This window comes from Chanos chanos, chromosome 3 (assembly GCF_902362185.1).
Source record: "Chanos chanos chromosome 3, fChaCha1.1, whole genome shotgun sequence".
NCBI lineage: Eukaryota > Metazoa > Chordata > Actinopteri > Gonorynchiformes > Chanidae > Chanos > Chanos chanos.
This window is the reverse complement of record NC_044497.1, coordinates 13,331,802-13,354,729: the sequence shown is the minus strand read 5'-3', so window position 1 is coordinate 13,354,729 and position 22,928 is coordinate 13,331,802. Positions and strand designations below refer to the sequence as shown.

General features: G+C 38.0%; 1 protein-coding gene across 1 annotated transcript; it reads left to right on the top strand.

Moving 5' to 3' along the window:
* Window positions 1–19,412: 19,412 nt before the first annotated feature.
* On the top strand, window positions 19,413–22,291 carry rdh12l (retinol dehydrogenase 12, like). Its single transcript, XM_030767444.1, has 7 exons — window positions 19,413–19,528; window positions 19,906–20,021; window positions 20,295–20,450; window positions 20,559–20,663; window positions 20,794–21,003; window positions 21,478–21,670; window positions 21,899–22,291. Exons 1-7 carry the CDS (start codon window positions 19,515–19,517, stop codon window positions 21,999–22,001), a joined length of 897 nt encoding a protein of 298 aa, XP_030623304.1. The 5' UTR covers window positions 19,413–19,514; the 3' UTR covers window positions 22,002–22,291.
* Window positions 22,292–22,928: the final 637 nt, after the last annotated feature.

Below are 22,928 nucleotides of genomic sequence, written 5' to 3'. Positions count from 1 at the left end.
TTATTTTTGTGAACATGACATAGTACAAATGAATTTTAAAGTGTGACATGTATGGATTGTACTGAGTTATGCATTATGAATGTGAGGCTTATGCAAGAGTCAATGCTTAGACCACCCAGAGAATCCACTCTGCTGTCTGCTATTTTGGAAGAGGAATATTTTGAATAAATATATTTTATAACCATCTGGTCTTCAGTGGCTTTTTTCTTCTTTGGCAGTATTTACCACAAAATGCTACAAACGAGTCAAAGAAAACAAGAAATTTTATGTACGAGTGAAACATACTGTATTTTTGTTCAAAAGTCTTTAAAAATGTAAAATTTTCTACCAAAGTAAACTTAATATTAAAGATTTGACTGATATCTTCTTCAGCAGAAACAAAAAATCATTTAGCATTATATTTTATGTTATGGAATGTGTGTGTGTGTGTGTGTGTGTGTGTGTGTGAGAGTGAGAGAGAGAGAGAGAGAGAGAGAGAGAGAGAGAATTTTTTCACTATGGAACATTTAGCAAATAACCACTGATAGAAACAAAGAAGAAATAAAACCTTAAAGATAGAGGGAAGGTTCATCTAAAGTTTTATGTCTGATCATAATGGCCCTATGAAAGAGCACTTTAGACTTAATGACTTAACAACCACACCTCCCACAAATGGCACTCCCTATACACAAACACATACCTGTTCACATGTGACTCAAGACAATAAGAACAATGTCACTAAATTGCACAGGACATCCAACCCCCTACTCCCCTGTGGAGAGCTTATCACAAAACATGACAATGTTTCTGATTTGTTCATAAAAATCTAATCAAACAAGACTAGCGTGAATTCTGCATGAATACATTATCTCTCCTTCTCTCTTCTGTTTGTGACTTGCTCTCAAGGAAATAAATGAGATTGTGTTTGTGCAGATAAACTTGAACTGTGCTGACCTGTATCTGCCCACATTTACAGCCTTGTTAAATTATACCTAGCTCTGCCTGTTCACGGGGTCAAGCTAGACCTTTAACATGTGCCATAGGTGTTTTTGTTTGTTTGTTTGTTTTTTGGTTTTTTTTGCCCCTTTCATCTCATCGTCTCACTTTAGATTGTCCCACATAAGATGTGTAGAACAGTTCAGGTTATATCACTCATACAACTCTACTTTTCAAAGTCACCTCAGTAAAAAACTGTAAATCCTGGTTTGCACATGACCACGTCATTTTTGTGATATGCTGACGTTACTCTGATTATAAATTCAAATACCCCCCAGAGAACCGTGAATGACATTTTATGCTGAAGCTGTTGCTGGGAATATCCCTCTCGCTTTTTGGTGTGTGCATCTTTTATTCTCAGCTCCCAGGGATGCGTGTGGGCTCATTCCATCATTCATCTCTCCTCCTGCTATTATGACAGCTGCGTGAGAAGGGAAGAGCCATGACACACTTAGTGAGGCAGCTGCAGACATAGTTTGTATATCTTCTCTCAGCAGTGTCAACTTTTTCACACGCCATAAAGATACAGCGTCCTGGTCATGTAGTCTTGTGCATGGGTATGTGTCTGTCACAAACCCCAATGGGATAACAGTGGTATTACATTTGCAAACAATACAGTGGCACGCTATGACAGAACAGCGCTATGGGAATTGCAGAGTAGGGATTTCCCTCTGATCAGTGGTGCCGTAAAGCAAATGATAAAGGAAGAATCTAGTAATTATGACATCTCATCTTCCATATTGTCTTATAATCCTGTCATATAATGAACTGCCCCAGAGTTCCCTTCCTCACGCTGCAGAAAATTAGACAAGCATAGTGAATGGATGAACTAAGTGAAAATGCTGCATGCATTTTTATTCCTGTGCGTACACTGCTAATTTATATGGATCCATGGCAGTGTGCTGGGTTCTCTAAATCTGACTGTGCACATCCACATGATTAACAAGCAGAGCAGAATCTGATCCGCAGCCAAGGTCGAGGACAACCATGTCTGCAGGCTCAGAGGCAAAGATGACAAGAGCAATGGGTTGGTGATGTAACAGCTTGTCCTGATGGACACGCATGCTCCCGCGCACCAAATCACACAGTCTGTTCACTGTCAATATTTCATACTTGAATGCCCCTTATTGTGATCTTATTATGGTATGTTATATCTTCTCATGATCTAGTTCTATTTAGGAACATTCATTTTTTGTAAAATAAAATAAAAATATCATTTGTGTACATCTAAACAAAAATATCATTTGTGCACATCTAAACTGTTGCCGTCATCTGCTTTTAACAAGTCTGTTATATTATCTAGGAACACAGACAGCAGGCTAAATGCTGTTTTTAGCCAGGAGGTGCTTAACCAGGGGGATGGAGGGAACATTGAAGTCTCTAGTGACAACTACAATGAGAGAAGGGCTCTATATATTTATAGCATAGGACAGCTAAAGGACAGGAACCAGGGCAGTAGAAGGGTAATACTTGGGTGAATCTCCCTGACAGATAAATACACAACATTGTGAGAGAATTTACAACATGCACATTGACATGAAGATGTCTCGTCAATAAATCAACTGAGGTGTCCTTTTAAACATATGCCTACATTTATGGTACATATTGCATACAGATATAGTTTAAAGGAAGTCAGTGTGAGAATTTTGTATGTTTATTTATCTGCTTAATGTGGAAGTTCTACTCACATGCTAGACTCTGCTTTTCAGCGCAGTAATAGAGAACATGATCAGTTCCATGGCCATATTCAAATTTTGGGTAACATGGCCCTACTAAGGTATATCAATGTAGACCTCAGAACCATGTCAGATCCTAAGATTAGTGCTGTGGAACATCATCCACCACCATTCAGAACCATAAAGCTATTTCTTTGAAGTTCTTATGCCAAACCTCATTAAATAAATGATCGTCTATGACATCATGTTAGAGAATTGCTCTTTGCGTTTAGGCAGATCCCTATTACTCTTACGTCTTTGTGACCATGCAATGACAGAAACTTTAATGGTCTACCAGCTGTTAATTATTAAATTATTTTGGCTGGCCCGATCCCTCAGCCACCCCCTTCCCCCTTGGTACCAGCTCAACCACAGCACTGTTCTAAATAGTCTCTGTTGTGAGTCTGTAATGTTTATGCTAAAGCTATGTAATGTTTACATCTTTATTCTCTGGTTTGTTTTGTAATGTCATGTTTTTTTTTTGTTTGTTTGTTTTCTCTTTTAGTGTGTATGTACTCATCGCTATTGCGTCATTTTAAAAGGTCAAGAACATTGATCAGCATCCGGATTAGATGCATATACTTCAATAACTAGAAATAACAACAGAAATATCTAAAATAAAATGTTGTCCAGACACAAAAAGCTATGCTTGAGCACACCAAAAGCCTTTATGTTTTATTCATACTGCCTTTTTAGTTATGATATTATACTACCTGTTTAGTTAGCGTTTTGTTGTAAAGATTTAGTTGTAAAAAATATGTTACACAGCCTAATGGTTAGGAAGTAGCTGAAGATAAATACATTCATGGGATCAGTATCAGGGTGTGTTCCTCTCAAAGAACTATGACTACATGTGTATGCTGATAACCAAGACCTAATGGGGTTGTTGAAAAAGGAAATGTTTCAAAGATCAACTGCACTGTTATTGCATGTTAATCCAAGGGACGTCAAACTGTCTCATCCTCAAGAAAATAAAACAGTCTTTATTTAAGCAATAATGAAAATATTTGGATCTGTTATCTGCTGAAATAGACAGTCATTACATCCCAAAATATGGTGCCAAAAAACCTAAAACAAACAAACAAACCCCATTGCAAACAACACAACATTATTAAATATTCTGAACATGTGGGGAGGATTTTAAAGAGAACATCTCGGTAATCATCCACTGATAGGTTAGACAGAACACAGTCTGATAATACATCAGCATGTCACATCGTTAAAAGCAGTTTTGGGCCACATGTGTGTAGCTACTAAGCTAAATGAGTTCAGTTTGTCACTCTTGGCTGGAGACAAGCAGGGCACTTATTCAGTAGACTTAATGTAGGCTATAGGATAATGATCTTAAATGCATTAATTCTCCATGAGACTCCACACCCAAAGCTATAATTACATGCTCAGTGATGGTCGTATTATTTTTTTAAAATGTAATATTCTAGGATATTTTAAGTTATTTGTTAAAGACATTTACTAAATTTAAGGTTGTATGCAGCTTTTTCATATTTTTGGTGTGATGTTTTGTTCTGAAGATGCTGCATATACGTGCAATATCTTCAGAATGTGCTGTCATTTAATTTAAGTATAATTTTTTTAGGGCAAAATAAAACCACTGTCAACATGCATCCATTCTCTTCATGTAATTCTAAAGAAATCATTCTAATGTACAGTAGGAAGAGAGACTATTGCAAAGTAAGATCTGAGGTTTCACCTGTCCTAATCCACCTTCTATCCTAATCAAAGACTTAAGGGAGCTAGGCTCACTTCACACTCCAAGATCTGAAATTTAATTTGGACTCTAATTTAGAGACTTGACACTTGACCTGGAGTTGTGCAAAATGGGATGGCTTACCAAACATTGAAAGAATTCTTTTTTTTTTTTTTTTAAAGTAGAATGGCTCTGTCATGTGTTTCCTGGCTTTGGGTGGTTATATAGTTTTTGCTGTAAATCATCATCTGATTATGAGGTTTCCAGAGCCTCTGATAGCAGAGAGGCAGGGAGGTGATAGCAGAGGGTGTATCACCAGAGAGATTACAGTGTTCCTAACACCACTCCACTGAAAAAGACTGCAACTAGGTCACCCACTTATTACAACTGTATCCCAAGTAGACCATAGACAGACAGACACACACACACACACACACACACACACACTAAGTGGGACTACGAATTTGATTGCAGTTTGATAAGGTTTTCCCAGTAGAATAATGTGCTTTCAGTAAAATGTCCCCCTAACTATGTAAAACTAAGTACACACACACACACACACACACACACAGGTGCTTGTCTTGGACTTCAGACTGAGGCAACTGCGCCAGTGAGAGCAGATAGCATTTCTCTGGGGAGTACAGTTTCCTAGGGTTCATGTCTCTCACATTACCACCTATTGGCAGCTGCCTGCCCTGTACCACACAGCAGACTCCCAAAGGTCAGGGAGAAGGGAGAGGACAGCAACTCTGTGGAAGTCTCCTCTCAGAGCTCCTAGTACTGAAGGCTCAATACCCTGAAGAGCTACAGTCTTTCTACTGCTTTGAACTGTAAATCCTTCCAAGATTTGCTTCAATTTTTCATCAGTACTGAGCCAAGAGAGAAAGCCATTGAAATGTACATGTGAGGCGGCTACCGATGTAATTTATTCTCTCACCAATGTTCCCTTTTTCACACACCATACAAAAACAGTGACCTGGTCATGAAGTCTAGTGCATGTGTGTGTGTGTGTCTGTCACAATTTCAATGACGTAATAGCAGAGTTACATTTACAAACCGTACAGTGGCATGCTACCATGCAACAGTACTGTGCAACAGGTACTATACAGCTGAGATTTCCCACTGATATATGGTTCTGTACAGAAAATCATAAAGGATTAATTTGGGGCTTATGACATCTTGTTGACACATACTGTCACGCTATAAGGAACTACCTAAGCGTTCCCATCGTGATGCTGGCGAAAATTACATAAGCATAGTGAATGGCCCAAATAAATTAAGATATCTGTGTTTTCTATCATATGTATACACTCGCATACTCACACTGTTAATGTATGTGGATCAATAAGAGTTTGTTGTGTTCAATAAATCTGACCATATAAATCTGTAAATCTGTAAATCTATAAATCTGAGAAATAAGTGAACTCTAAGGCACAGCCAACAATGAGGACAGCTCTGGTCATAGGCCCTGAGGCAAAAACAATCAAAAGCTTATGTATTTTGCGAATGACCTTTGATGCAGAGGAGGACAAGAAAATTCTCAAAGACCACCAAATTCATGTTTTAAACCTGCGTCTGACCACAATAAACCTTAAAGCAGGCATTTCAGAACAGACAATTTAGATATGACAATATATGAATACACACTTTCCACTAATGATTCTCTGTACTCATGCGCACAGTTGACAACTGACTCGAGACCACCAGACAGTGCCTCCAAATTACATAACATCTCCAACCCCCACCTCCCCCCTGGAGCATATATCACAATACATGAAAGTGTTTACGTTTTTTGACGAGATTAGCCTGGATTCCACAAACTAACTGCTGATGATAAGGGTGTGGATGCACTTTTTCATATAAATATGTGTAAAGAGTGGCCTCTCCTCCTCTTCCTCTCTGTTCGCCACAGTTTCTTTAGGATATATACATCAGTGTCTGTGCGCCTTGTCCAGGCAAATAAACATTAATTGTCCCTGCTAGAATTTGTGCACGTTGACAGCTCTGTTAAGTCACACTGGGGACAGCCTGTGTATAAAGTCAAGATATTGTCTTCATTGTATTGTCTAAATCTGGGTTAGAGGCTAATTGTTTCCAAGAAGATCCTCTATACATTAAAAAAAAAACGACAATAAAACAAAACAACACAAAAAATGACTCCAGTGTTGTTACAACCGGAACAGTCTATTTGAGATCACCAAATGATGCATTTTTTTTTTTGCTGATTATTAAACTTAATATTCCTTAAATGTTAAATACTTCAGGTGTTTTTGTAATATTTTGGTGGTTTCACCTTGTAACTTAAACTCCTATGTCATGTACTATGTGGTTTTTGGTTGTTGCCTGTTTTTGGGTCTCGTAAGTCTTTATCTGATAATGAGGTTCTCTATTGCTCTATACACTGCCTCTGAGAGCACAGAGGAGGGGAGGAGATAGCAGTGAGTGTTTCAGTGGAGAGACCATAGCATTCCTAACACCACACCTCTGAAAGAGGCCACAACTAGGTCACCCACTTACTACTGCTGTTTTCAAAACAGACCGATCTCTGATATGCCACAACAATATTACAACAACCATATTAAACTTTTCAAGGCTTGGAGTTCAGACAGTAGCATGTACGCCAGAGAGAGGAGCTAGTGTTTCTCTTAGGAGTAGAGTTTCCTGTGAGCGAGTGTTGGGTCACATGTCTCATGTTACCACATGTTGGCAGCTGTCTGACCTGTACCGCACAATTGATCCACAGGTCACACATGAGGTAGACGACTGAGACTGAGTCTGTGTGAGGAAACCATAGATATGGATACGAGTTGCATTTGATAATGAGCTCAGATCATACTATCTCAGGTACGAACACCACACTGGTATTACAAATATTCAGCTATGCATGGATTAGCCTTGTATATGGCTGAGAGACCTCCCTACAAGTTATAAACAGGCAAAATTACTTTTCCATTGAATTTGTATTGTGCATGTGTATAAAACAGACTTGTCTTGTCACGCACTATTTAAGATCATGCATTTTAAATAATGTCAAATAAGATATTGCATTCCAAGTTCACTTATGCTGAAAATAATGTATATACTCTAAAAGATTATTATTACTGAATCTTTTAGGGCCATTGTGTTGTGTAAACAAGGACATGGACATAAGCTGTCATGAGGGTGTGTTACTTTGGCTATATCTGCTTTCAACAGATATAACCCGAGAAATCTACCTCCCAAAACTGTATGGTCATATCAGCATTAGACACACACACACACACACACACACACACACACACACACACACACACACACACACACACACACAAAAGTACACTAATCAATTAACACACTGTGCAGACACACTCATACACACAGGCTGCCTGTGCATGGTCTTCAGATCAAAATCAAGATAAAAATTTTGTTTTTAATTTAGGACAATCCCAAAATACTTTAACTACATATCCTGAGGTTTTAGCTAGTATACAGGAAGTATATATGCTAGTATATAGGAAAAAGATTGAGGATTAAGATGAATGGGATTCCATATTGAATATCACACTATGAAAAAATGATTCATCTTACTTTATAACCAAGCTATTGTTTTATTTAAGTTATTATGCATACAGTTGATATGAAAAATCTTTGACTTACTTGGCTTAGTGGTGAGTTGCTCATCACTTTGAGTAACACCTTCGTAATACATTTTTAACTGTCTGGCATATTGCAACACTCCAGGCAGACTAAGGAATCCTGTTTTTGAGGATGCAAACTGAAGAAGTGTGTAGTCAGGAAATGACTAAACTGACCCCTTTGTAAGTGTGTACAAAGAAAGTACATTAAAAATCTGCATATTTTTAGAATACATTTAATAGGTATAACTTATGTCAATCCAGTTCAAGTTGACAGAATGTGTGCTGTAACTCACCTGTAAAATGACAGCTGGAAACAGAGTTCATAAATATGGACCACTATGGAACAATATTTAAGGAAAGGTGCTGTATTTATAAGTTTTCTAGAAGAAAAACGGAACATCAATCAGGCAGGCAAACTTATATATATATATATATATACACACACACACACACACAAACAAACACACACACACACACACACACACACACACATATATAGTTTTTGGTTTGCTAGTACATGGGCAGAGAGATACAGAATTATACAGTTCAAAAACCCCTTAAATGTGATCCCATAACAATAAAAATAGCAGGACAACATTAATACCCTTATTGCATTCTGTACAGATTGTAGATGTGTTAAACTTATGTGAAGAGAAATGTGCAGTGTCCAAAAGTGCAGGATCAGAACTTGATTACGGGTGAACAGATGAATACAGTCTATGTAGTTCCTCTTACTGCGTAACAATTTACCTTTCACAAAGACGAGAGCAGCAATGTATTTGAAAAGTCAAAGGAAGATATAATACAGAAGTAAAGTTGTCTCTACAATTACACAAAATGCGCTTTACTAATGAATGTAGAATTTTAAAAAGATGTATGTTAAGTATATGCTTTAATTGATCCACTACGGAAACAACCTCCATCAGAAACTCAGCTCGGTCAATAAGGACATGCCCTTTCAGTGGTTAAATCTTTAAGTGAGTTTAGGCTGTGGTTCTAACAAAAAAGTGTCTGATTGATGACCTGAAAATACATAACTCTTAAGACATCCTCATACACGCAACACAGAGTTCAGGTTTTTCCACTGCGTGTTTCTATAACCTTTCTAATCTCTCCAACATGTAAACAATAGGTTTCCGTGAAGCGGGGAGTGACTCATCATTCGAAAACATGGAGTTCACGTAAAATGAACAGAATTTCCTAAAATGAAAAAAACAAAAACAAAACTCATGCCCAAATGTTCAGACACAGCATACACAGCTAATTCAACCATTAAATCACACATCTTCACTGAGACACACACAATAAATATATTAAAGATTTTGTACCGCCTGATGATATAGTACATCTGGACAATACATTCCCTGTTGGTGACCAAGACTGCAAACACAATGAGAGTGTAAATAAACAAACCCTAAATAGACAGAAAACAAACAGAGAAAACAATAGACAATTGTTCCAATTGTCCCTAGAGGGACTGCTGATTTACAAAGAAGAGAGGTATCATGAAGTCAGCTAAGGCATTACACTACACAACCTATGAAAGGAGCAAGCATATATACATTTATAAGTATGTGTGTGTGTGTGTGTGTGATTTTTTTTTTTTGGTGGGGGCATTTTGTCAGGTCCAGCCAATGACCATTTGGGCCCTTGAATGATCTGACTCCAGTGGTGACAATAAATTAAGGACTGGTAGCTGAAATAACAGTGAGACATGCTTGCCTCATATTTGTACTGTTATGCAAATGATGCGTGTTTAGATTCAAGCCCTCCTCTTTCCTCTCCTAATCAACAGTCATTCACTGATAACTTGGCAATGAGAATACATTGTTAGTTGACTCTTCATCAGACAGAGCTTTAACCATGTCATCTGAATTGTTTTACCGGGTGGAGCTGTGACTTTCTAATCTCCACAGAGCCTCACGTTAGGATATGTTATGTTCACTGTCTGATAAGAGGTTTTAAGAACAAACTTTTATCTGAGCGAAAAAGATGTATGTATTTTGTGGTGATGACCTATAGCTTATTTTACATAAGTTATGTATATGACAAAGGCTACTGATAACAGTAAATGAGAAATGATCAGTAATGACGCAGGGTTGTTCATCTAATAAAAAAGAGCTTACCTATGAATTTTATGTAAAGATTAATTTCATTAGTTGCACACATTTCAGCTACCAGTCCTTATAATGATTAGTATTTACAAAATAAATCAAATATACACCTTATTTAAGAACGGACAGTGTTTGTGACGTATAACAAAAAACAAATAACGAAAAAAAAGTAGAGGGCGAACAGGGAGAAAAGGAAGAAGAAAGAAAGAAAGAAAGAAAGAAAGAAAGAAAGAAAGAAAGAAAGAAAGAAAGAAAGAAAGAAATTCATCATCCCTTCGTGTCATCAGCACAGCTGCTTCACCAGATGGATGTGACCTGGTGATCCAATCCCTATCTCAAACCTCCACTATGTCAGGACCCCTGACTATCACAAATGTTTCATTAGAGTCTTAGTGTGCTGAGGTATAATGTCTTACATAATAATAACTAAATAAATAAATAAACAGGGGACTAAATAGGAGCAGTGCTATTGATTGCTTTGTGTAAGTTATATCTGTCAAATATGGAAAGACACTTGTCATCTGACAGAGGCTGGACAGAGGACTGAACACAGGACTCGTTTTAACCGTCTGTGAACTAACAGTGGTCCCGTATTTATCACTTATCTCGCCTGATCTCTCTGACTCTGAAAAATACAGCCAAAAGCTATTACTGTGTAAACATATGGAAGGATATCTCAGTGTTGGCAAAGCAATACAAACACCCTGATCATTTGAAGTCAAAACTGGTCCTATAAGGCTCCCAGATTGTCATCACAGTTCCTGCCTCAGGAGAGGACAGGGTTTGAGAGACGGGCAGCCATATAAAATAAAAAAAAAAAACCTATCTATATGCATTAAGCTAGTTTTAGTCCTGTTTAGGCTACCTCTGTTAAGAGTTTAATGTGGAAAGTAGTTGTTTTATTTTCATCACTTAATATGCTCCAAAATATCACCAGCTTAGTCATTAGTATACCTAATATAGGATCGCAAAAGACAATGTTGTTTTGTTCCATACATTGACTCAGACCTGGAAATAGTTGTTTTAAATGTAATTTAGTAAATTACAAAATACAGTACATTAGAGCTAACTCTGTCTGACAAGAATAAGATAACCAACTAAAGTGCCACAGATAACTCCACCGAATTACCTTTTACAAGGGGGTACAGAGAGTGTATGTGTTTACCCAAAAGGTAAGTTTTCCCAGCCACAGGTCTGTGAGTGATGAATTATGAATCCAGATAAGGTAGAGAGAAATGAGTACAGATTTATATTTGTACTGTAAACACTTGGACAACCATTAACATTTCATAGACACTCATATACCCATTAACTTCTGATTAGCAATTGGTAACTTAGCAAAGGTTGTAAGGACACTTGTGGTCAAGGCAATTTTTTCAGGATCCTCTTACTGAGTGACTTTGTTGTAATTATGTTAAATGCAGAAGCACTACTGTAGAAATGACACAACTCCTCTCTTTAAATCTGACTCCTTGATGATAGTGTGTGAGGATGATCAGAAGCTACCTCTTCAGTGTTGCCATGATGCTTGTTGCCCTTTCATTATTTTGGGACAAACATGACCGGAGACTAAACCAGTCAGATTACTCTAAGCACACTTCCTTTTTCAACTGAAAACAAAGAAAAAGAGGTTTAACAAAGAACAAAGGTCTTCCTTTATTAATGTTAAAGACTGCGCTAATTGCTCTAATTCATAAGTACTTTGCACCTCGGGCTTACATTTTTTCGGAGCGCTGAATGAAGAAGGAGCCAAAGCCTAAACAACCGATTTCTCCGGCAGGATTATGAAACAAGAACATCTATTGTATTAAGTGCTGATTAGGTGAAATATGTTCATCATCTCTATTATGGGTCAAGGTTATGTCTACTCATTCATCGTTTGAAAGCAGATCTCATTATCTTAATGTAGGACATAGTGCCGTAATCATCTTAACTAAATCCACAGCTTTACCATGCGTTACCTGTTACACTCTCTTACAGCATGGCCTCTGTGTCTGTTATACACCAAACAGGGTTAATAGGATTTTGTCATTAATCTAACCTTGGACCTGGACTCTTCCATAGGGATAGTAGGGTAATGGATTGTTTGATTGCTTTATAACTTGTGTTAGCTCTTCATATATGAATGGTTTGTTCTCTGACTCCCGTGTGAACACAGGATACATGGCCATGGTCTGAAAGACAGTTCCTGTTGGTGTAAATGCCTTGTGTTTTGGATCAGTGCAGCAAGCTTTCATCGGTTCTTTTAATGTTTTTGCTTATGTTTAATGGTATAGAGAGATTACATTTTCTTATCGTTGTTTTACAGTGCAAAGGGATTTCCTGAATACATACCCAGCATTCCAGCAGTTCCCCTGTTAATCACCACACAAATCTTCCTTTTTTTTTTTTTTAAGCCAGAGCAATCAAGTTCTAGAGAAAGAGGTCACTTTCAGATTACATATTTCCGAGGTCTTCATTACAACGTGGAAACACAAAACATTATTTAGTTTCAATGTGACATTTAATGCAAATATTGACCCAGCTCTCCAAAATAAGAAAAATAAAATATTTAACGTAACATGAGGCATCTGTGGTTCAGAAAAAAATATCTTCTGAGTGGTGAAGTCCCCACTTGCTTTTTGCCAGTAGTCACCACAGTACGTTTTAAACAAATCTATTCTCGGTCAGATGCATAAACATTCACACTGCATCACTGTTCCCATTCAAGATGCTCAGCACTGACTATGATGGAGGAAATGCATCATAGTGTATCTCATTCCCCATCTGCATTTCTCACTACCTGCCTGACTCCAGGCTTGCTGTGGATGACTTCTGCCTTGTCTGCTTCCTCCCAGGGGATGAGTGCGTCTCGGGGGAGCTCTGGGATACAACCCTCATTTGAGTGGCAGGCTTGCAACTCAGCATGATTCATCTGCAAAATAAATTCATCAGCAAAATAGCCTGTCTCTAGGATGGGCACTAGTCTCTGTGGGCAGGGAAACAGTGCCTGCCATGCACTGCATGCAATTTTTCTGCATTTGGACAGAACAGAATGAATAAGCATACATGTAACTGCATTCATTATTGTTCAGCCATAAATTCATATGGTAAGGGAGATACAAAATGTAATTGCTAAGTATGAGAGGAGTTGCATCAGCAACGTAAAAATATGAAAACCTGGTGCAGCTGACTAAGGGACTTACCAATGGATCTTTGTTCACTTTTGTAAAGGCAGGCAGTCTCAACTATTTTCTGGTTCAGAGTGCACATTAATTCCCTATTACAGATTGAAAAAACAAACTGGAAAAAAAAAGAAAATATTCATCAGTAGCCAGGATAAACAGATCAGCATTTTCCTCACAAAGAGCTTGGTGAATACTAAATGTACTGGATATTACCAAAAGCGAGGTGAACGGGCTTAAAATGTAAATTAATACCGAAAGACACTTAGCTCTGACCAGAACACATCACCAAAATGTTCCCATCCATTTTTAGCTTTGTGACCTCCAGGGAAGGCACAGGAACAACATACTGATTTTCCATGAGTTGCTCTATGCGTAACTGACAAACATAATTCAATAATTCTTAAGTTAAGCTCTGCATTTGTGTTTTTTAAGGTCAAATTAATGCCCAAGTATGTACTAAGCTGATAGATTTTCTCTAAAGTCATATTATTAGCAGGAGATTTTAGGATTCACATATCTTTAAAAAAAATGTAAAAAAAAAATAAAACCTCTTTAAAATGTAGAGGACAGCCAGTCATGAGACATTGTTATAAATTCATCAGACAACACATCATCAAAATGATCAGCAGTCTGCCCTTGGTTAAAGTCACAATTTCAATAATTGTCTCTATATGTGTAAGATTAGGTCTGTAGTGACAGCATTGGAAATGTGACCTGAATAAATTAAATTAAAGTGCAAACATATGTAATGCACAGGGAAACACACATTACTCCAACACCATGAGAGATCGAGAGGGAAAAATTGTATTCCAGTGTTTACGTGACTACAAAACTATGATGATAGCTAAAATGTCTGTGTTGCTGTTCTTTCTTTCTTTGATTTTCTTTAGAATGATTGATTGTTCTGGAACCCATGCCGCAGGGCATGCTGGCATCCAAGTTTAGTCAATGACATGGCCACACTGACTGTGGCAATGTCCTGACCATGACCCAGAAACCTGCTGCATCTTTTTTATTTTAATTATTACTATTTCATCCAAGCTTTTTTATTGCTGCTACTGTTGTTGTTGTTGTAGTTTTTGTTATACTGATCATGATATAATTCATGGTAACTGGTATTCAGGTACTTTTAGGCTTGTAATTATCCTTCTTTTACACTTTACACTTTAATTATAGTTATAATTATAATTATAATTACACTTTAATTGTACTTTTTTTCATATAAGAGTGAAGAGCAGACCATAAAGTGATTAAAAATAATAATAATAACATGCACTTGCTGTACTGGACAGTCTGACATCTTCTCTTCCTGACAAGTACATGTTTTATCTGAGGTTACTTTGTGAATTCGATTTTTATTTTTGGAAACCCGTCAGGACAGAAGCTCTCTGTGCACAGGAAGAGCACAGGACAGGGAGAATGAGGTGAGTTTATTTGCTCTATGAGGAGGGAAATGCTCTGTTATTTCCTCTCTAAGTAGCTTTTGCAATTTAGTCAGGCTACAGGACCCAAACAGACCCTTACTGACTCTGATCCAAACTAATTCCATCTCTGAATGACTCAGAGATGGAATTATACACATTACTCCATCTGAGAATACACATTACTCCATCTCTATCTGTTATATAGTCAGTACTACATTAGAGAAGTGCTCTTTTCCCCTCATTCAAATACAGAGGAGGACAGAAAATACACTGACAAAACATTTTAGTCATGAGCACATCACAACAGAAACAAGACAACTGCGATTTAGCCCATGTCTCCACACATACTGTTTATCACTCATTTATCAAAGATCATCAAAAGAACAGATGCCCCTAGCTGAGAGATTGATTTATGATGGACATCAGTACCCCAGCAGCTGAGGCCTTGCAGCAAGGGTAGATATATCTGAATTACCGTCAGTCCATAAACCCAATCCGTCTGAATGGATTTAGTTGCTATGAGACAGGGGTGTTTCTGAACCTCCAGTTACTGGGGGTCTGCATGAGAGATGGCACATCACGCTCCAAATGACAGGTCCCTGATGCACTCTTGTATTTCTAATGTACCGTTACAGTAAACATAATAGAAAGCAGAGGATTCTGATCCCACTCACTATTCATGAATGAGATAAGGCAGATATTTTCATGATATCCATTTATCACATTTTACAGATTTATTTTATTTGATTCTTGATGAGGTGCTTAAAAGAGTGCAGATGGCATTAAAGAAAACAGGAGTGCATCGCAGACCTACAACACTGAGCTCTTAAGATGGTTCTAAAAATAAATAGGACTGTGTGTGTTTGTGTGTGTGTGTGTGTGTGTGTGTGTGTGTGTGTGTGTGTGTGTGTGTGTGTGTGCGCGTGTGCGTGTGCGTGTGCGTGTGCGTGTGCGTGTGTGCGTGTGTGCGTGTGTGCATGTGTGTGTGTGTGTGCGTGTGTCAGAGCTTACCGCACACCTATTATGAGGGCAGTGAGAATTTAATCACCACAGCTCATATCCAGCACATCAGCCAAGAGATCAAACAGGTGAGATCAAAAGATTTACTCCAAACCTAGGATGGCAGCAGGATGTTACCACTGGTTGTGTAATACTTTAGGTTTGACACATCAGAGAAAGAAAACAAAACATGACTGAAGTCAGCATGAGGAACATAATATCTGCTTGAGGAGGCTAAAAATATAGAAAAAATTGTTTCAAATCATCCTCGCCTCTGTTTGATCATGTATCAGATAATTTTCCCATACATAAAGAGTAACAACTAATCAATATCTGGATATATCACCTATGACTGTTTTTCAACAAAGCATAAATTTACAGAACATTAATCACTTTCACAGGTTTGCAAGACAACTACAAGGCAGGGAAAACAAATTGGATGAATCCATGAAAGTAGCATGCACTTCCTCACCATCAGAGTAAGACATCCCAGAACAGTAACGGTATTATGGTCTGCTTTAGCTTTCTGGCAGCATTGTGTATTTGTGAGGAAAAGAACTCATTACAAACTCATTACATAACCGTGACCAGTTCCATTTATGTGTGGATTATGTTCTTTTTTTTCTGGTCTTGCTGGTGGGAGAACTCTGATCTGAAAACTGACTGCCGGAAGGAACAATGTATAGACAAACTCTGCATGACCTTGCTGTCCATGCCTGCAGAGGTCTTAGTATTGTCCCAAAGAGGAGAGTACTGCTGACTTAGTACACTATCAGTTAGCATCTGTGACTCTCAAACAGCACTAGAAAAAGAAACCCTAAGGAAAAGTGTGCCTTGTGTGCTTCCTGCCTAGCATAAAGGGGACCAAATCAGCATCACTAAAATTATAATGCATGTCAATCAGCGGTGTGTGTACCTAATCAACATCAGCCCAATCAGCCACAGAGTGAACTTTCTAAAATTGGCCAGATTGAAGCAGCTTATATGTTACATAATCACTGTCACAGAGGGTGTGCAGACTGCTACTTTGTCTAAAATGTGTATGCTGGTCATGCCGTTCTGGACAAATGCATCCTCCCCCACCCCCATCTCTCTCTCTCTCTCTCTCTCTCTCTCTCTTTCTCTCTCAATATATGTATGTGTAGAGAGAGGAGGGGATGCATTTGTACTGACATACACAGAGAAAGTGAGAGAGAGAGAGAGAGAGAGAGAGAGAGAGAGAGAGAGAGAGAGAGAGATAGAGGGAGGGAGGGAGGGAGGGAGGGAGAGAGAGGAAGGAGGGGTCAAATAGGCACCACTATTGACTATTGTAACATTGTTGTCCTTCCACTATCAAAAAGTGGTCTCAGGAAAGCCTCAGTGAAATCCAGTACTTCTCTGACGCCTGTATACACATCACCAAACACACAAGCACAGTTTATAGATTAAACATAACCTGGTGAATTGGAGAACAGGGCTTGCATTTGCCTGCACAATGAATTGATGTATACAACCACCACTCAAATGTGTACCTTTAACTGTTTGATGGGAGGAGTATAAACTTGTAAGTATGTTCCCTTTAATGTTTTTCGTAAGTATAAAAATAAAAGATTCAGTATTGTGTAACCCCTATCCTATGTTGTTCAATCATGTATTCTGACCCCACTTTTAAGTTACCTAGGAAGACCTGTGTCTAACACACAGTTATGACTGTCTATCAATATAATGGAAGACACGAATACCTGCCTTGATATGGAGACAAATTAAACAAAAGACAGATGTAAAGATACTATGAATGGGGTCAAAATGACTTATAATGGCTTCTGTGCCTCTTATTGGCTTTTAGAGGCCCTGTAAACTCATTCTAACAGACCTTACAATGACATTTTGGAATACATTAGTTTGGACAGAATTTATCATGTACTTCATTTGAGATGAGATTAGCCTGAACTGTATCACAATAAACTGTGACAATAAAAAGAGTAAAAATAGATATTCAACATTGTATATCAATTTCCTCAACATATTTTACTGTGGGATTTTAAATTCTGACTGATAAATTCTGATGGTGAAACACAAGTCATAATGACATTTACTAGTAGCACAAAATAGAAATGATGGCTTGATTTATGTAATACTTGTAAAGATGAACATATTACAGATGTTATAAATCTGGAATAAGGAAGTACAAATGGTGACAAGTTGCTATCTGTTTGGCTTACCTCACCAGGATTGGGGGGAAAGAGAAATGTGAAGATTTTTGTTTATGTTTGTCTGCAACTGGAGATCACAAATGAATTTTAATCAGAAACACTCTAATTTTAGCCTCCTCTCTGTCCAGAGCGTCGCAGAGGAAGGAAATGTTTACTTACAGAAAATCAGCTGATGGCAAACTTCGTACTTCCTGTTTCAGAGTCCTTCTTATACATTACTGGGCAGACATGATTTTTAAATGGATTAAAGCTCAAACTACATTGTGCAAGAAAGCTGCCCCCTGCTTTAAATCAGCCTCAGCGATGAATTGTGTGGCAAGAGCACGCTCCAGCATGGTGCTATTGCCCTCTAGTGGCAAGTGCCTTCAGATGACCTGACGTCACAAGACATGTCTTATTGAAAACGGGATAAAGAGGATTCCTCTGACTTTAATGTTATGGATTTGAGCACTCATCTGGTTACAAGACAAGTCATAGGACATGAAGCAAATAGCGTATGCACAACAAGCTTAGGTTCCTGTAAAGGCAGTCATTTGGACACATTTCACCTATGAGTACTGACTTAAGAACACCTTTTATTAGTTATATTTGAATAAAATGCAACCGGGTCTAACTGGTCAATATCCTCATTACATGCAAATGGTCAAAACGCTCTCAAATGAGTGCCAGATGACTCCGAGTGGACAGCTTGACTTTAAAGGTGTGTACATACTGCCCTCTGCTGGTAAATAGAAAACACAACACACGATGTCCTACGATAAAACCAGCTAACACCGGCTCTCAAGAACATTACTGCTATAATACTAAAATACAGCTTATACTATTTCTACTTCTACTCCGGCTAATTCCAGTAAATAAAATGATTTTTTTTTACATTTTAAAAGATACAGAGTGTCATGCTTCACGGCTGCGTTAAAACGGGTGTCTATTCTTAATCGCTGAAGCACAACATTTTGTAGAAGTACGACAGAATTCATAAGTAACATTAGCCAAGTAAAAAAAAAATATTGTACCTGGGACTCATTTGTTACAAAATATATCATTCCGCCAACAGAATTCTGTTATGGAAATAGATGCATTTTGCGGAACGATGCCAAACGGTAATGCAGCTTTGTAGACTGCTTTGCTGTTGCGCTCAACGCAGGTTTGACCAATCAGAGGAGTACTAGACAGTATTCGTCTTATAATAAATAGTATATTATGGCTTTCGATTCGTTGAACGACACTTTCAGCTTGTAGGAGGCGCTCATCAGAAGTTGTCATGGGTAACTTTGGCAATTTCTGGGTTTCATAGTGGCTGAAGCGATGAAATGTGATCTTTAAAATACGCTAGCAGTCGCAGCCTTCTTTCCTAATACTTTAGTGATCAGCTATTGTGCAAAGCCTAGCCGTTGAGAAAGAAAAAGGCACACCCCACTGTCTAAGGAGAGGCTTCCGTGTTAAATAAACACGCCTACACGTCCTTTATTCACGAACTCTCTCAAGAAAATCTTATTGGCGTTAGTAGTGGTAGATATGTTTCTCGCTTTTTTCGGTGGTAAATTGTGCTGATCTGTATTCACAGTGTCACATCAAGTGCTGGGACAAGTAGGTCGCGAGCAACGAAATGGAAAGACTCAGGTAAATTGTGTAGGTTATTGTCAGTGGTGATTTGTTCAGCTGATTGCTAACTCTAATGCGTCTAACGTGTTTTGCCTGTTGCTCAAGAGAGCATTGGACGTGAATGTCGCTTGCTAACAGGAATGACATTGCAAAAAATCTTAGCTGTATATGAAGTCTGGTTCTTCTGTCTGTTTCTAGTAATCCTTTCTAACGGCTTTAGCTTATGTCAGACCAACAACACGCAGTGGTCATGTTCAAGAACTCACTTCAAACAATCAATAAAAATGTTCAGAATTTCTTCGTTTTTAGCTGTATCTCATCAGACAATGCCAAAGAAACATCCAGTTTTAGACAAGCATCACATCCAGTAACATTGTATGCCATTTGTTTCTTAGACGTGCTTTCGGTTGTCGATGGTCATCGGATGTTAAACTGGATGGCAAAACAGTCATTATAACCGGAGCCAATACAGGAATTGGTAAAGAGACGGCTGTTGATCTAGCAAAGAGAGGTATTACGTTTTCTAGTACTTCATTTCATCAGTTCATTTATTCATTATGCACGACTGACAATACCCAGAGGTTTGTATTGACTTGCCTCCCCTGATATAGTTCAAGTGACGCAGGACATGACTTTATTTTGAGCTGGTATGAATCATTTGTCAACAATATTACATGTTTAATGAATTGCTTTATGCTGTAGCTAGTGTACATTTGGTGATCATATGATAATCAGTGAGTAATTAAAGACATTATCTGCTTATCACCATGCAATCCCTCCCCAGGAGCAAGGATCATAATGGCTTGCAGAGATATGGAGAAAGCCAGTGCAGCACTGAAGGAAGTCATAGAGCTCTCAGGAAACCAAAATGTTGTGACCAGAAAGCTTGACTTATCAGATTCCAAATCAATAAGGGAGTTTGCAGAGGCAATTAATAAAGGTAACAGAATCACGGGCTCAAAACAATGATGCAGAACACAGTGAAAATACATAAGCATAATTTCATATGTTTGTGTTGTATCTGACATGGGTTTTTATTTTTATATAGAGGAAGAACAAGTCAACATACTGATCAATAATGCTGGAGTTATGGTTTGCCCATATGCAAAGACTGCAGATGGTTTTGAGATGCAGATTGGTGTCAACCATATGGGTAAGAACAAGTAGTTTGAGCAGAGAAGGAGAGCACCATTTTATATGGGGGATCTGTGAATATGGCCGAATATTTTTATCTGGTTTTACTCTTGACCGTAAGGCTCAGGGCTGCATGTATGATTTTGTAGGCCACTTCCTGTTGACTTACCTGCTGATGGATTTAATTAAAAGATCAACGCCAGCAAGGATCATCAATGTATCTTCCATGGCACATTCATGGGGAACCATCAATCTGGAAGACATTAACAGTGAGAAGAGCTATGACAAAAATAAAGCATATAGTCAGAGCAAGCTCGCCAATGTCCTTTTCACCCGTTCTCTCGGCAAAAAGCTACAAGGTCAGTCACAGCATCTTTAATATTGTCTGGTTTTCTGGTTTTGTGCTAGAGTATGAGAAGTGTTTGTCAAACATAATATTCGTGTAAATCTTTGAGCCGTCTTAACTGAGCTGTCCTTCAGTTTGTATTTTATTTTGTTTTACTTCTAACAGAAAACTTTGTTAGAGGTAATCTAGCAACATGTTTGAACCTTTTCAAAAGCAGGTAGACCAGCAGTTTCAGGGTCTTTGTCTTACTTGTTGACATTAGCTTCATTTCCATCTTGTATCCTGTAGTTCTCTGCCCTCAGATTTATGTCTCACAAATGAACACTTAAAGTGTGGCACAATATTACACAAACTTGTGACTCAAGAGGTTATCTAGAGAGCTTGTCCTGCTTATGTTGATGATGCAATCCACATTCCTCAGGGAGACACATTTTGCACTGTGTTTGTTCATTATTCATAATGATAAAAAAAATTTGCTGTGTCACAGGCACAGGTGTAACGGTGTACGCCCTCCACCCAGGCGTTGTGCAGACAGAACTGTGGAGGCACCTCAGTAAGCCACAGCAGGCACTCTTTTGGATGATAAAGCCATTTACTAAGACATCAGTGCAAGGAGCTCAAACCACCATCTACTGTGCTGTGGCACCTGAACTAGAGACTCAGACTGGTGGATATTACAGGTCAGTAGCATTTACAGAATATCTGCATAAAAAGGTTTTGAACAAACAATGTTACATTATGATGACAGTTATTTTGGTAGTGATCTTGGTTTGCTGTTGTCCGTGCGTAGGACCTATGACAGTTTTGTTTCCAGAAATGACTCATATTAACCTCTTCCATTTTCAGTATGTCTTAGTTTATGAAATTAACATGTTCATGTTACGTCTTTTAATATCCATCCTTTACAGCGACTGTGCACCAGCAAACTGCTCCAGGCTGGCCTCTGATGATGACCTGGCTAACAGACTGTGGAATCTCAGCTCTCAGATGCTGGGCATATCATGGGATTAAAAGCATTACCATGGCTCTTGGGTGGTAAAGGTTTACATAAGAATTGATTTGGGAAGTCTTGGGCCATGGTCAAACACTGACAAGATGAAAAGCCTGAGTGTATTTAGATAAATGTGATATACTAATATGTCTAAAATATCACCAGTTGTGCCCCTGACATCATTTACCTTTCTTCATGCTGAAGGAAATATCGTTGTCCAGAATTCACATAATTGTGAGTCTAACATAATCTCACTGTAAATAGCTGGGTCATATTTTTGTAAACACTAAGACATTTCTTAAAAAGGTGTGTGAGAAATACAGATATTTTGTGAAATTTCAGAAAACGTTAGAGATATTAAACAATGTGCAATTTCTTTAGGCTGTTTACAAAAAAAACAACAACAACACATGATTGTTTTTATATTTTGTATACACAGTTCTATTAAATTGACAAAGAATCTGTTGTGATCAAACATTTTTTTTTTTTTAAATTACGGAACATGTTTAGAGAGACATTTTATAACAATCTGAAGCATCTCCAGACTGAAAGCAAATATTACATGAGTGCCTTAAAAAGTCATACACATTCTGGTTTCTGTAATGTCTTTGTAATGTCTATACAGCTGCAACATCATAAGTCACATGCATATTCACATTATGTAAATATATCATGTTAAATGAAGTAAAAGAAAGAAACTGTTCAGATTCACAACATTAAAAACAGCTTTCAGAATGAAATAGTAGTCAGAGAAAAGTAACAATCAAAAGGATTCCGAGGATACATGTGTGCAGCCGCAGCTGTAATGTTTAGATCAGTGAGTTATTAAGTAAGAACAAATTTGTTTTGGCATAATACAAGATATTCTTCGGTAAAGTAAATAAATGGATAATCTGATTTAAGACTGATGGATTGATTAATGTAGCATCAGGATCTTTCGGGTTGGA

Coding starts and splice junctions, on each gene's coding strand:
- rdh12l (XM_030767444.1), top strand. Junction 20,451..20,558: donor TGCAGAGGCAATTAATAAAG/GTAACAGAATCA, acceptor ATTTTTATATAG/AGGAAGAACAAGTCAACATA. Junction 21,671..21,898: donor CAGACTGGTGGATATTACAG/GTCAGTAGCATT, acceptor CATCCTTTACAG/CGACTGTGCACCAGCAAACT.